We start from the raw sequence: 15,771 nt of genomic DNA, 5'->3' as shown, positions 1-15,771 counted from the left end.
TTTGTATTAATTTGATCAGGAATCTGAGCCCCCCGTCTGGCACCAAATGATTGGTGATTGACTTCCTGAGGCCCAAGGGAAGGCTTCACTGATTAAGTTCTCAGTGGCCTTCCCAATTTGGTCCCACCTCTGGGCAGAAAAGTAGCAATTCTCACCTGCCTACCACTGCTGTCAGTTTTAGCAAAACCTGTATACCCTCTGGGTTAACCAGTTGCTCCTATTAACAGGAGAGGATAGGTTAAAATAAACCAACAAAAAAAAAAAAAAACCAAAAAAAAAAAACAAAACCACCAAACCAAACCCTCAAAAAAACCACTAACAACCTCCTGAAAAACCTCCGACAAACAAAACAACTGACTGGGGCCAAAACAAGCTTTCATCATGTTTATACTATTGAAATAAAGGTTTGCTGAGACTACAAACTGGTATGGCGTAAGGTTTCTAGGCAATGGGAATGCCAGAAAGAGAAATGGAGAGTCCCCTGTCCCCACATATATTTTTCTTAGGCCAACACTGAAAAATTTTAGTACCTCTGATGACTTCCTCCAGTCTAAGACCTTAAGCCTTTGTGGATTAAACACAAATTACATGGAACTGTACAGAGCAGACACGCATTCATATTCAGAGAGGAATCAGACAGCTTTAAACGCGTAATTTTAAGAATGCTTTATACTACGTAACGTTCAACCAAGCTAATGGGAATGACTATGACTGACACGTAACAGAGGATTCATATGCTGAATATGCAGCAAAATATGTCCTCAGGTTCATCACATCAGAGTATCTTAGTGTTACAAATAACATGAACTGGAGAAACTACGGTGAGTACAAGTGCTATATCATCTGTGCATTTTATGCACATTTGTTTTCTTGTACACCAACACTGTTCTAGCAGCTTCACCAGGCCTGTACTGACATAAAATAGCTGACAATTTGCTCCACTAATAAATCTGTCATTTAAAAAGGTAGCGTATGGCTCTTTTCTATAGAACAAAGCAACAGCTACATCATTTCAATTTTGAGAAGTTAACAGAATAAAGGTACAAAGCTAATTAGATAAAAATCTTGAAAATACAGGAAATAAAAACTGCAGGTATGGAAAGTCTATTTGATCATTTTCAGCAAAGAATGAATTTTATTACTGCTGGATTCTGAAGCCTTAAAAGCATAGTTTTGTAATATGTACATAAAATTGCTTACTATGACACTACTGGGAGCTGCTTCATAGTTTTTCTCTTGCTTATGCATGTTACTACCAAAAATGTTATTAATCTACAGCATCATTGGCTAAAATAATTACTAAGTTATGATAAAAAGGCAAATTAATTGGAATATAATTGTTCCATTCTCAGGAAAACAGGCGTGCATATAGCCCAATTCAGAAGAGACCAAATCTCATAAAAAGATATGTTGTAACTGCAACTTGAATTTTCTAATTGCATTATATTCTTACCACAGCATCAGTAGAACAGATGCTTTATCATCCACAGACAAAGCTGTCATACATTCTTATATCAGTGCCTTAGTTTGCCAAGAAATTACATAAAAATTTGATGAAACTGGCTTTCTCCTTCACAGGAATTAATTTTATGTGAATATAATTACTATATCAATGCTCAAACTCAGTTTTTGTAAAAGCTTTCTTAAAAGCCAGCCATCTACTGGGCTGAGCGTACCAGTATCTTTTTGCTTAATTGCAGAAGAAAAAACAATTCTTAAAACAATATTCAGAAAACTAGAATTTTTAGTTAACTACTTTCAGGATTTTTCCTCTAAAAAGAGGAAAGAGCAAAAATGAAAATTACTTTCACTGCCTAATATTTTGCTATCGTTTAAAAAAAGAAATGTCTTCTCTTTTTTTTTTGGATAGTTGCTCCAATTCTTGCATTGGAGCTCTCATCATGAAATTCAAGGCTGAGATAAGCTACAGGGTGGTAGGGCTGGAGGGAACCATCCTGAAGCAAATAAATACACAGTATGTTCACACACCAGACCTTGAAAGTACTCATAACCTGGCCAATCCTGATGGTGTCACAGTCCACACTGATGCTCAGTTTTCATGGGCTTGGACTACTTTGAGAACATCTGTTACATCTAAAACCAGTCTGTATATCAGATTGCCTGATAGAACCTAAGACACTTTTTGATTAAAGGCAAATGGAAGAATTTAAACAATTTTTTAATATAGATCAGCTTTACTGATCTGCAATAGATTTAAATGGATTTAAACTTTGTTCAGAAATAGCCTTCCTCACTTAGAACAAACAAAATTATCAAACTGATACTCATTTGAGCACCATCTCAGAACAACACCAACAAAATGAGAGCTCCTGGGAGACAGCCCAACAAAGTCCAAGTGAGGCAATGACAATGTAGTTTCTAGGTATGAAAACACACGTTAAGCTAAAAGGAAAAAAGGCACTTTTATAAAAGAACTTTGCTCCACCAAAATGACATAAAATATTAAGAATATTTAGAAAATTACTTTAGGTTAATCCTCTTTGACTGCATGCTAGGTCTGGTCTAACATAAACTTTGACCTTACGAATTCATTAAAGTTTCCTAACTTGATATATTACATACCTATGAGGAAAACACTTATTTACAGTTAATATGCTGTAACATAAGGAAAGCTAAGTATTTCATGTGATTTTACTACACTATTCCAACCTGCCTCACAAAAGAGTGATTCAAACCCAGACATGATCAGACAGAGAAATGTAAATGCACGAAAAATCTGAGTTAAAAGGTCTGAATTCTAGTTACTGTGGTAAATTCATCAATTGTGCATTTCCTTTCATGAACTTTGTGTTTCCATTAGAACATCTCTAAAAATGGGAGACTTTTTTTCCCCACTCTATTGTGCTACTGTGAAAAAGAAAAAGAGATATAAATGAGTTTTACAAGTTTAAGAAACTCCATGCTTCTTTTTAATGAGTAAAAAAATTCTCAGGTCACGCCAAAATGACCTAGAATCTCAACTACTATCATCATCACAAGAAGCTGTGTACAGCATCTAACATCATTATTTCTGGAAACATTATCTGTGCTTAGGAGGGCAAATAAAAAAATCTTCCAGTATTCAGGATGCACTCTGCAGGGTACAGCTTGAATAGAGGTGCTGATCTACACAGCATTTATGGATGATACTGAAGAAATTACAAAGCTACTGGTGGTAAGCTCAAGCAATACAAAACCTAAACAAATACATCCAAACTCTACTCCCATTTTGGTGCATTTTATCTAAGCTAGGAGGAAAAACAATCAGGACAGAGTTTCTTCAAAAGAAAACTATCATTAAAGATGAAAGGCTTAGCTGTAGTTGAAAGTAAAGGGAGAAGTGGGAGAAGAATATTTGATTTCTTTTTAAAAACAATAAATAATACACACATTAAGTATAGGAACTACAACAGAACAAGATATACCATGGGCAAATATTGTAAACTTGAGGAAAAAACAATCAAAGAGACATAAGGAAACATAATGAGAATTTCTCTGAAAACAGTAAGTTCAACAGACCGGGTAGAGTTTGACAGCACATCAATATTTATAGGTTCCAGGAAAAAAAAACAACCAACCAAACACGGAACCCCCTACCAAACTACCACAAACATACAGCCCAGCAAACATACAAGCATGATTCATTTCTGTGAAGAAAAACATTAACAGAAATGCAAACTTATGTTGGTAGGCATCTGATTTGGACTCAGGTTTTATACATAATAATAATTTCTGATCTCTAAAATTACTTTGAATGGGTCATTTTTCCACCACAGATCCATAGGGTCTAGTTAAAATGAAAGTCTCCAGGGATGAATACTCCTGGTTTAAGTACTTTAATGGATACTTTATTTGTACTAGTGCCAATGATACCAAATAAAAAGACAGTAGATGTCTTCTTAGCCTGAAATCCTGAAACACAGGCATGCGGAAACACCATCCATTGCATGACTAGAAGTGACTCAAAAGGTGATTTTTTTTCCTTGTTTAACTTTAAAATTTGCCAAAACCACAAAGTCTATAATGTGAATAGAAGCACATCAGGAGAAACAGGATTCCTATAATGAAAATTTCCTAAGTACCAAAAGGAGACTTTAAGCTCATTTGGGAAGGTGCTGGATCTGATCCTGAACCTGGCAGAGTCTAAAATACAAATATTAGATCACTGTATAGTCCTAATGGGAACACTGATGCCTACTAACACTTGATTCTCAAATAACTGATCACATTTAGTTCTCAATACTTCTATCAGTATAATTTATCTCAAGTTAAAATAAATGCCAAATAAGAGAAAACCATAAAACAGTCACATTTAAATTACTGAATGCATTCTCTAACAATAAAACAGGAACAGTTTTTATAGACATGATTCTAAATGCTGCACTGATAGCAATCAGCACTGTAATTCAAGACACCAACTCAAACACCATGTAAAAGCATGCTGAAATATCTCTGTTCTTTAAGCACTGGCTCAAGTACTTTCATAAATTGGATCCTGTCTATTCAGTCACATAAGTAGTTAGTCTTTATATCAGTAACTTAGAACTACAAAAAGGAAAGAATCTCAGAAATGAGGGTAACAGGTTAGCTGTCTTACCAGCAGTAGTCCAGAAGATGTGGAGGAAGCACTGGGATGTAAATGTGTTGCCAATACATTGGATACAACAATGCAGCTGACGCATGAACACAAGCAGTTAACTAAAAATAAAAACACACACACAGAATTCGCAACAAAAAATATAAATAAAAATAAAATACAAAATCTTAAATTAATTTTCAGGCATGCAAGAATCTTAACCTCCCCCAACCATCTATTAAAGCACTCTTTAAGTTACTTGTAACTGCTGAAATGCACCGATGAAGAACTCAGATACACACATACAACATTTGCGAGAAGTCAGGCTAACAAGTCAATTAAAACAAATAATCAGCTATTTCCTCGAACAAAAGGAAAATAAACATGCACTGCTTGATGCTTATCATGGTCAGATGCAGGTACTGCCATGAACACACAGAACTTGAGTGCACCCCAGCTGCACTCAAGCTCAGCTGAGCAGGAAAGACTCAGCAGAGCTTTTTGGTTCACACTTCCACTATTTGGAATAACTGGAATTGATCTGAACCTGCATGAAGCTGCAGAAGAGCACTAAACCCAGGGACAGGATTAACTCCTGCTTTAAAAAAAAATGTGAAGTCAGTGTTCCCTGTGACAGCAAAGCAACACTTTATTCTATTTATTCGTTTTTTAACAATTTTCCAAAACTCCTTTCCCAAAGTAGAGACTGGCAAGGTTGGTGTTAGCATCGCCAGAAAATGAAGGACTCCTTAACCAAGAAAGGTGTTAAGATCCGTTTTCAATACAAAACAGACACCCCTGTTTTTCCAACACAAAACAGCAAACAAAAAAACACCCACTGTCCCCCCAGAAAAACCTAGGAATTGATTAGAAATGAGGTCAAGTTCAGTCCTCAAGTGACCAAAATAATCTGCAATACCTAACGAATTCACATTTGATCCATCAAATACCACTTTGCTATCAGGGAGTCATGTAGATTATTTTACTATGCAGCCACAGTTACAACATAATGAGGAAACATCAAGACTGCGTTCAAAATAAGGCAGCCTGCACCCAGCGCATAAAACACTACAAACTTCATTTAAAAATAAAAATGAAGGAAAATAAAAAACAATTTAAAAGGGAATGCCCCATGCAGAAGTCACCAAGCTTACGGAAAAAGACAATATTGTCCTAATGTTTTATATCACAACAAAATTACTGTCTGAGGTTAAGTTGATAATAGCAGTGTTTATTAGACTTGTACTTTCATAGTAACAAAATAAAGAGCTAAAACTGAAATGTAAATTGTGTCATACAGCAAATGCTAAAACATTATGGATTCTATAGGGAAAAAAAAGAAAACCTCTTTGTGGAACACAGCAGCAGTTAAAGCTTTCATTCCCTGGCTGTCTTGGACATTTAGACTTGTAAATAAAATTTATACTGCCATTTCATACATGTATTTTTACAGTAAAAATGAAGAAAAGTAATTGCAAGACCATTGCAGCAGAAATCTCGGACAATTACAATTTGTGCAGCATAGTTTGCTCAGCACTCAGATTAATATAACACGATTAAATATGGAAAAGAAGAGGGTCTGAAAGCTCCTGAGGGATATAATTAGGGCAAATTGCCAAAGAATGAAACATGAGCCAGTCAGGAGAGTCTGGAAGCTGCAGTAGTACCAAGGGACTTGAATGTTCGACAGTTGGAGCTCCGGTAATGTGTGAACTGCAGGTTAAGGTATCAGGAGACTCTGTTCACTGACACACAGAATGTCACTATTGACCAGCAAACTGCCCAAGCCTGACAGCTACACTAAGCCAAGTATATCATAATTCTGTATTTAAACTCTTTGTTTCAAATTAACATCTCATTTCTCATTTTTACATTAAACCTCCACAATTACTCTCATTTTAGACTTATAATAATGGCTGTTTTGTTACTAAGAATTAATTGTTCGGGGGAAAGAAATAAATATCCCCCTTCTACACCATGGGATTTATGAGTTTTATTTCCATATTATCTATCTCTGTAGTTTAACACTATTGTGGCACAGGCAAGCCCAGCATCATCTTTTTTTCTCTTTTACTCAAAATGGACATGGAATTACTAATTAGTATCTTCACATACCATTGTGCATTGTATATAAATTTCAAGCTGCATCTATCTATATAAAAATTAGCATTTCTTGTATTTCGATCACAGACTGAAATAAAGCTGACCATACATTATCACAGATATCCCCCAAGGCATACAGTTGCCTTCTCCTCCCTCTTCCTCTTAATCGGCATTCTTAAATTATGAATCAAGATGATTATACTATTTGCACGAAGAAATATTTCCTATCTTATGTATATGTCTGTGTTATATTTTAGTTATCACTTTAACAGGGGAAGGGGATAATTCCTTAAGAAACACTTGAAGTTTTATTAACTCTCCTGTTTTACAATCTATATTTTAATGTGGCACCCAGACTAGCATCTATTTAACATTTATTAATTTAAAAACATCTACTAAATTTTAGCATTTCTATCAGGAGAGGTAAAGATTTGATTACTTACACACCAAGTTTTTGTTGTAGTGTTCCTTGCTTTTCTATTTAATAACATCTTAATTAAACATTTCCATCTATGCTGCTGCAATAGGTTTCCAAACATGTTAGTATGGCATGAACATGTTTTATAGTTTCTTGTTGTATACAGCCTGTAATACAAACAGCTATGGGATTCTGCTGCTCTTCAAACTGTGTGACATTTTAATACTGTGCCAACTCTGCCTTTAAGCAAATACTGATAAGATAATTATGGATTTCATATTAAAAATTGCACACTTGGCAAATTCTCTTTTTGCCTTTTTTACTGTTTCAACAGTGACTGCACTTCTCAAATGCTTTAGCTATTTAAATAGCTTACCTCTAACTGACAGATTCACTCTTCTAAGTAGAATAGGGACTACTTCAAATCTAGGAATAATACTGCATGTCTTAAGTAACCAGACAGTTCAAGAGATCTGAAAAGCAGTCAGTGAGCAGGTAGAGCTGGACTGCTTACATCTGAACTCAGAAGTCTACAAAGGCAACACTGGATTTGGGGGGTGTCTGATAGCATCTATGCTTGGGTGTGGAGCCAACCAGAGACCTGGCAGGGACCCTGTGGAACACTGAGGGAGGAGGTGGTAAGGCAGAGAGCACAGTACAAGCTCCTAGCTGCAGAAATGAGCATCTGTTGCTTGACCAAGTGGTGAGATCTTTTGCAGAAAGCAATTCTTCACACTATTCAGGGAAAAAGCATTTGTATGGAGCCTGTCTGTTGATTACCATCTATTCTAAAGGAAATTATCAAAATTTAATAAATTTATATATAAAGTAAAAAAGATAAATGTCATAGATCAGAATAAAAGGCTCCTTTTCAAGACAGGCAGTTGTTATCCTTAATTGAAGTAATATTCAAAGCTGTGTACAACCTTGACTATTTTGTCAGCAACAACTGGAGATCCCCTTTTATAGATAAGCCTGTATATACAAGGTGAAAGCATCTGCCCAACAGAATTTGCTATATATTTCTGTATATACATATACATCATTGCTCAACTCTACTGTTCACTAAAAAAATCTTAAATTATAGCCAAACAGTGCTGCAGAACCTAATTACCGCAAATATGATAGCTTATTCCATGTTTTGAAGCAATAAATGAAATTGACACATCCTCCTATAGTCCACTGGACTGGAAAAGACCTACCAAAGTTGCGTTTCTATCCATAAAATGGGCAGGCAGTTTTTAAGTGAAGTTTTTGTCTGTTGAAACTCATTTAATATTGAACAGAACTTCTGATATTTCTGCCTCCAACAATTTTTAGACTGTTTTTCTCCATTTCAAATAATGTATTCCAGTTCAAATGGTTCTGATTTAAAAAATAAATCTATCATTTTAAAATCTAAGTAATTTAAATTACACAAATAATATGGGTCCATTGACCTACTTAAAAAAACTTCTAACTAAAAATTTCAATGTTCAACCCTCAGACTAATCTGAAATCCCTAGCTTTTGCCTCGGACATGAAAATAAGTTTCCTGACCCATTCTCTCAATAATGAATTTACTAACATTACTGAGTGGAACTGAAAGTTTCAGCCTGTTTTGGATCTATTCTGGTAAGACACTGCAGCCAGCATCACCATATAAGCTTTTAGCACCCTGCAAGGAAAGTATGTGGTGTTTTCTCCAGAGTTTCATAGTGATTATGAGACAATAATTTTATCTTTGCCTCCAGAATAACAACTAACTAACTAACTAAATAAATAAAAAGCTGGAACTATGTGCCTGGGAATAGTAAGAGTTTCGCCAAAGAGTGAGAGACCATGTTACAATATCTGTTAGTAAAATTCATTACGAAAAGTAAAATAATTACTACCAAACCCATGCAAGACCGAAATAATGCACAAATCTTAGACATTGATGAGTTACTTTCCACCTTATGGCAATAAACAGCCACTTGGGATGACTGTTGTTCCAAATCTATGCACTGCTGAACAAGAACCGTCAGGAAAAGTTTTAGTTCATGACTTGATCAAAGCAGGTTTACCTGCTCCTGGGAACATGAAGAGTGCAGCTCCTCCCTATCCCTCATGTGGATGCAATAATTCCGATGTCTGTGTATCTGCTTACCTCAAAGCTCACTTCCATCAATGAACCTTTCCACTCCAGGTATCAAACAGAATGGCCTCTTTTTCTTTCCTTTTCTTTCTTTCCCCCCAATTTTAGATTTTGCTAAAACACTGACATGTCTAGAGCCATACTACTTTGGCTGAAAGACTTACTGCAGATTCGCACATATGCTTATTTGATACCTATTATTCACACGATTTTGATGAGTAACAGGAAAATAATTATCCTGTATCCTGCATATCCTGGCCCAAAATTACCTGGCATTAACTTTCTATCTATATACATTATTTTATTCAAAAAGAGGCAGAACATAGGTGGCAAGATTTGTACAAGCCACAATGCACGAATTAGACAGAAACTGATTAGCAGAATCTTGTCAGAAAGCCAAAAACAGCAACAGAAGTTGGACAAAATGCTGAAGTAAAATTAACCTGTGATACTATACAACCTTTCACAAGCTACTGTAAGCAGCTAAAGAACTACTGTGATAAAACCATTTCCTGCAAAATCCACAAGCACTGTCAATCTCTGTCAACACCATGTCCAGAAATGGGTTCTGGTGTGCTCTCTCCCTCCTCCCTCACAGCCCCACTGGGCCAAAGAACTGTTTCCCTCCCACTGCCTTGACCACACATATGTTGAAAGATGCCAAAGATTCTGTATAGTTATCTCATCTACTTATTAATACCTATGGCAATAAATTGTAGGGGACAGGTCACCATTCCACCACATTTACAGCAGTTACCATTAACCTGGACCAACTCTTACTGCTTTTACACCAATACTCCCAGTTCACAAGAACTATAGAGAAACCATTACCTGCTTCCTGACAGGGTAACAGATGTACAGGTGAAAGGAATCCCGTCCTCTACATTATTACATTGCCTAAGACTACAAGCTTTGTTAGAGGTGCATCCGAATCTAAATCCTGTTTGATCAGGAATGAGATCAGGCACCAAACCCGTGACAGATACTTAACAGCTACCAAGACCTACCTTCCCATCCATTTCTTGAATAGGTGGGGGAACCTGCTGGGGAGTAGAAGTGGGAAAGGAGCCTTTGCTTTCACTAGATTACAACAGGGCGTAAATCCCTTCCCAGCTCTAAAGAATGAACAGTGGAACTGAATCACAAGCTTAGTCCATCCTGCTGATATTGGTGAGAAGTCAGAAGTCACTAATGAAAACAAAATTCAGCAACAAAAGATAACAGAATATACTGTTCAAGCCATGATATACAAAGCCATTTCTCATGCATTTCTTTAATTTAGCTCCTGGCTAATTGTTTCCCATCTGCCATCCCCATAATCTTCAAGAAGAAAAAGAAAGAGGACCTTAAATGAGCCATAATGCATTTTCCTCCTGTTGGCAAAATGTGACCCCCAGCTCTCCTCTCTCACAGGAGGCAGGCAGGAGAAGGGAAATGTATTTCTAGTCTTCAAATGAAAATTTCCACTTTTTCCACTGTGAAAATTAAATGTGAAAAAGAAAACACCAATATAAAAAAAACCTTAATTGTCTCCTGCATTTGTTTTGGGGGTGTTTTTTTCAGTATTATCCACTTCCTTTTATCATTATTTCTGGGGGGAGGAAAGGAAGGATAAAAGTGTTATTCATGAATATGACAGCACTTCATATACAATCAATTTCATTCTTTTCTTGCAATTCTTGATTCACAAAGCAGCATTATGGCTCCATTCTTGTGCATTAGCTTGGAAGGGAAAAGAAAAGACTGCAGACACGGTTTGTTCCTTGCCTATGGCTCTGGAAGTGACGTTTCCCAATAGTGGAAGCTGAGCAGAAAATAAAATTGAAGTGGTAGCGGACAGGTGAGCACTCAACAAGGAATACCACTTGCATACTGTGCCTATACCAAGGACATGTCACTTCTGATATTGGTTTATCCTACAATAAACTAACTATGCTTCTTTATGTGATCTGTTCAATAATTTCTGTTTCCTCGTATTTCTTCATTTCATCTCTGCACATTCTTGATAATCTGTTCATTCTCATTTTGACATTCATTTATTTCCCAACTTCCTTACCTCCTCCTCTCTCACAAAAACACAGAACACGAACATGCACATCTTTTTGTCCCTTTTCCTGACTATCTCCTAACTCACCCTTTCATCCCTCCTTTATTTTATGACCTGTCTCCATACAGGAAGAGGTATCTTCCCATAAAACAAGGGAGTTCTACAAATGTTTCTCACTTCAGAAAGGAAAATGTCCAGGAAAATAATTTTTATTAATCTTTTCTCCCCCAGAGCAACTCCATGGTATGTTCTTCTGCCATACACTAATTAAGAAGCAGCAGGGAATGGCTTCCTAATGAATAGCTGACAGACAACTTATTTACTGTGAGCAAGAGCAGATATAACCACTGAGTTTTGGGAAAAAAAGAGTGATAAAGCAGCAGTGGCCATGAAAAATGGGAAATCTTGCCATAATGGTACACTAGAACAGAGAGCCGATATTACACTCACACACCCTTCAATAACTCATCTTCACATCTGTTGCTTCACATGACCATCAATGACTTCAGCGGTATTTTTTTTGTGGGGGTGAGACAGTTCTGGTCGACAGAATACAGACTTTTTCAGTTCTCATACACTCCAACTACAAGGACTCAGTACTGACAGGCTTCTCTTAGACTGCATATGCACACAGCAGCAACTGCACTGGCTCTGTACAGCATTTTGTTCTGGCAGATTCTACTGAATGGCCAAAGACCATATATGAATTGGAAAAAGAAACAACTTTTGGCCCAGATTATTATAATCTTTGATTTTTCATGGAAGTGCTAAGAAGTCACAAATACAACTCTGAAATAACATTGTTTTAGGACTGTCTTTCTGTCTATGTGCTTTTATGGTGTGGTCTGGTTTTGTTTTGGGGGTTTTTCAGGGTCTCTGTGTAGGTGTGTGTTTGTGTGTCTTGGGGGTTTGGCATTTGATTTTCTTTTATTCTTTTAATAAACCCCAATGAAACAGATGTTCTTGGTTTACATAGGTGGCAGTTAACAACAATCTGTTACTTTTTATTGTTGCCCCCCCCCTTATTAAAAGGAAAAGAATTTAATAATTTGTTGACTACACATTTCAATTTCTTTTCCCAAATTCTGTCACAATTGTTTCTCCTAACGTTATGCCGTGGCAATGGGAAAACTGTTGCAAACTTCAAGATGGGAGAGCCTTCCAGGTCTGGCTGTATATCCTAACCGCATTTTGATTCTATATTGACATCACATAGTTTCACTGCCAGAAGTACGCTCCTTACAGGGTCCCACAGGGACCATAAATGCACCCACAACACACACCTCTCCCCAGTTTATCTCAGACTGCTTACACCTGAACTATTAAAATATAAATAAGTTATTAAACACCACTCCTTATCTACTCCCAGACCAAATGGTCTAATTGACCTAATATTCCAAAATGACTTATAATTATGCTTCTGGGAGCTCAGTGAGTATCAGTGGAATATCTGTTCTGCCTTTTAAGTTAATAATAAATTCCCATCTATTTCTTGTTTTCCAAGAACCAAATTTAGCCCTTGCACATTTCTGCCCACTATGTACTACATCACAAGAATCTGAGATATAAATTAAATTTTAAATCTATTTCTTTTCATTATTAGAACAGTATTACTTACCATGGATCTGCCATACACCTCATAAATACATTTTTAGATAAAATTGTGACATCACTGCAGTGCACAATTAAATTAGATGCCTTAGTTTGTTTGATCACAATTAGAAGCATCACATAAGGCAATGTGAGCACATGACTAAGCTATATGACAGCTCCCAGTGCCACTGTTTTCTCCAACATGGAAGGCCTGTATGGAGCCAACTGTTCCACTGTCTTGGATCTTCAGTGCAGACCAGAGAAGAGGCTCCATAAATAGCCAGCTCTGAACTTAGAAACATAAAAATACAAAAGAGGAGCTATCTGTCTTTCCAAGCTCCACACTAACATGCACACTGTGCTCCCAAAACCACACCCCAGTGACCTCACCCAACCCTAAAGTGCTGCTTGGCAGCTTTTTAATCATATCCATGAATCTCTAACATGTAAACCACAAATGGATTTAAGTGATGTGAGAGAAACAGATAACCATCACAGTTGTTTTCTGATTCAGTTGCCAATATTACTGCCTTGGGACATATGGATTTCAGATTAAACTTAATCTCGGATTTAGGGTGAGCTGCAGGACGAGTGAAAAGATTCATAAAGACAAGATGTTCAGAGTGAGAGGTGTTTTGCTTTCTCTAGTGGCTGGTATTACATTCTCCAAGGAACCTCCACATCTTCCCAGTGCCTGAGCAACCATGAATAGCATGACCATACCTGAAGACTAACACAGCAAGGAACATGAAGCCACCACTCAGTCCAGAAAGCTCTCTGTGCATATACGCAACATTAAAAGTGACTGCACAAATGTATGTTTGTGTGTAAATTTATATTCAGTGCTTCTTCGCCACAAAAAAGAAAATAAAAAAAATCTGTATTGTTTATTGACATACAGCTTGGTTTCAGAGGGATCACCAGAGAAGCCTACAGGCACTACAAAGCAAAACTTCCTAACCACCATGCTCTCAGACACATCAGACTTGTACTACCTGAAACAAATACTGGTCAAAATGGAGATAATGTTGAGACATTTGCTTTAAAGTGTAGCATCCTCTCCACCTGCCAGTGTAGGCCACAGAAGATACACTCTAGTTAGCATATTGCTGACAGGATGATGAGAAAGCTCCTGTCAGACACTGGCCAGCCGGGTGTTTGAGACAAAACGCACAGCCCCAGCTGACTAGTTAGGGAAAGACTGGTGAGGTACAATTACAGAGGCATATGACAAGCTTTCATGCTTGAGTGACTTGAGAACCGATGACATGGCTTTAAACAGCAATCCCTCCTACCTCCGGTCACAAAACAGCAATAAGTCAACTGATGCACTGTTGTACAATCATGATTTATTCCTTTGCTTTGAATACGTGAGAGTGTGATATGATGTTCTGGTAGACTACCACAGCAGGTGCACTTGGGGCTGAAACATCTAGGGCCTGCCTCCAGCATGCATAAAATCAATGCTGTAGTTCAGCCTTCCTGGAAAAGCCATCCCCAGCACTTCAATAATTTATAGGAAGACTGAATTAAAAAATTATTTGTACTGAAACTCATACAGCTCTATGCAACTAATAATAATACATGCAGATGCAGTAACGTGTGAGGAAACAGTGCTGTACAAGAACATACAGAATGACATTTAGGAAAGGTCTTCCTTTTACAGCTAAAGTGAAACAACTAACAGCCACCTCTGTGAATAGATCAATTCCTTTGTTTCATTCATCCTTTCACTTAATCCAAAGCCATATAATTTGTTTCTCTTTCATAGTTTACTGTTCAAAAGCCAGAAATGGTAATTTTTGCCACAAACATCTTACAGTGCATAATCCTTCAGGCTAGCTGAATCCAGCTCACTGTAACACTAAGCCTGAAGCAAGCTGTGAGGTTGCTGATAATCACATTATTAAAGTGGTTGGAAAGTCAAGCTAATAAAAGAATCAACAGTTAGGGGAAATAATGACCCAGAAGCTACAACAGAAAGAAGTGGCGGGAAGTTTCCACTTATATCTTCATAGTAATTGGTAGGGCAAATAGACAAAGATTTCCACCAAAGGAGCTTTTAAAGGGGGTAAAACCACAGAAAATAAATTTAAAGAAAGATGCAAAGAATACCTAATATTTGTAAAAATCAGAAGATTAACATAAAACAAGTCCTGCTTGGCTGAAATAAAGTAAGCTGACAATTGAAACACATCCCTTTTATTTTTTTTCCCCTAATTAAAAAACTATTAAACAGCTTAAAATAGGCAACCCTCTTTTCCTTTTTTCCTCCAACGTAAATCTTGAGTACAATGAAAGCATGAAATTTAGAGGGCAAAAATGCTAGACAAAGAATTCCTGTACATAAGCAAGTGTAGTTATCCTTTCCTGACCCCCCACAAGAAGGGTGAGGAGAAAGTGAGCCAGGCCTTGAATTATGCCTTTTGTTATCAGTCACTGCCCTGAGATAGTGAACCGAAACAGAGCTGATAACTTGAAGGTGACATCACAACCCAGTCTTCATGAACTGACATACACACTTGATATTCAGTTAACCCCAAAGATAAGGAACAACTCCCTTAACAGAAAGTTGTACTTGATAGCACTATTTTTGAACAAATAATCTTTTCAGATATCAAGCTGTAATTTAGGAATATTAAAACATGACCTTTGCAACAAAAAGTACCAGTCTGCTGTGTTTTCTACACAACAGTAAGCACAATGCTAGCAAATGCTAATGTCCAAATACACTCCATTTGCTTATTTGTATTATAGTAAGCGATTCAACATTTTAAAGAAGCAATATCTTATGCCAAAAACATTTAATCATTCTTGGCAAGTCAATTAAATTCTTACAGGAGATACTCAGAAGTGTTTAACTTACTTTTAAAACTACACTGCCCTGTAAAGAAGCAAGCCTCATCGCATCAGTCCTG

At 36.9% G+C, this 15,771-nt stretch overlaps 1 protein-coding gene across 5 annotated transcripts in view; it reads right to left on the bottom strand.

Annotated features, from left to right (window-relative positions):
• The window catches only part of DENND1B (DENN domain containing 1B), a 160,815-nt gene that overhangs the window by 55,901 nt on the left and 89,143 nt on the right, over positions 1-15,771 (bottom strand). For all 5 annotated transcript variants that reach the window (XR_010611654.1, XM_065675314.1, XM_065675312.1 and 2 more), the window contains one exon: positions 4,598-4,698. Coding sequence is in view for 4 of the 5 variants with exons in the window: in XM_065675314.1 (XP_065531386.1) it covers positions 4,598-4,698 (101 nt within the window). In the remaining variant the exon portion in view is untranslated. The remainder of the gene's footprint in view (positions 1-4,597; positions 4,699-15,771) is intronic.

The sequence above is a fragment of the Lathamus discolor genome, chromosome 3, assembly GCF_037157495.1.
Source record: "Lathamus discolor isolate bLatDis1 chromosome 3, bLatDis1.hap1, whole genome shotgun sequence".
NCBI lineage: Eukaryota > Metazoa > Chordata > Aves > Psittaciformes > Psittacidae > Lathamus > Lathamus discolor.
Note: the sequence above shows the minus strand (reverse complement) of the source record. Positions and strands in the feature narration are given on the sequence as shown.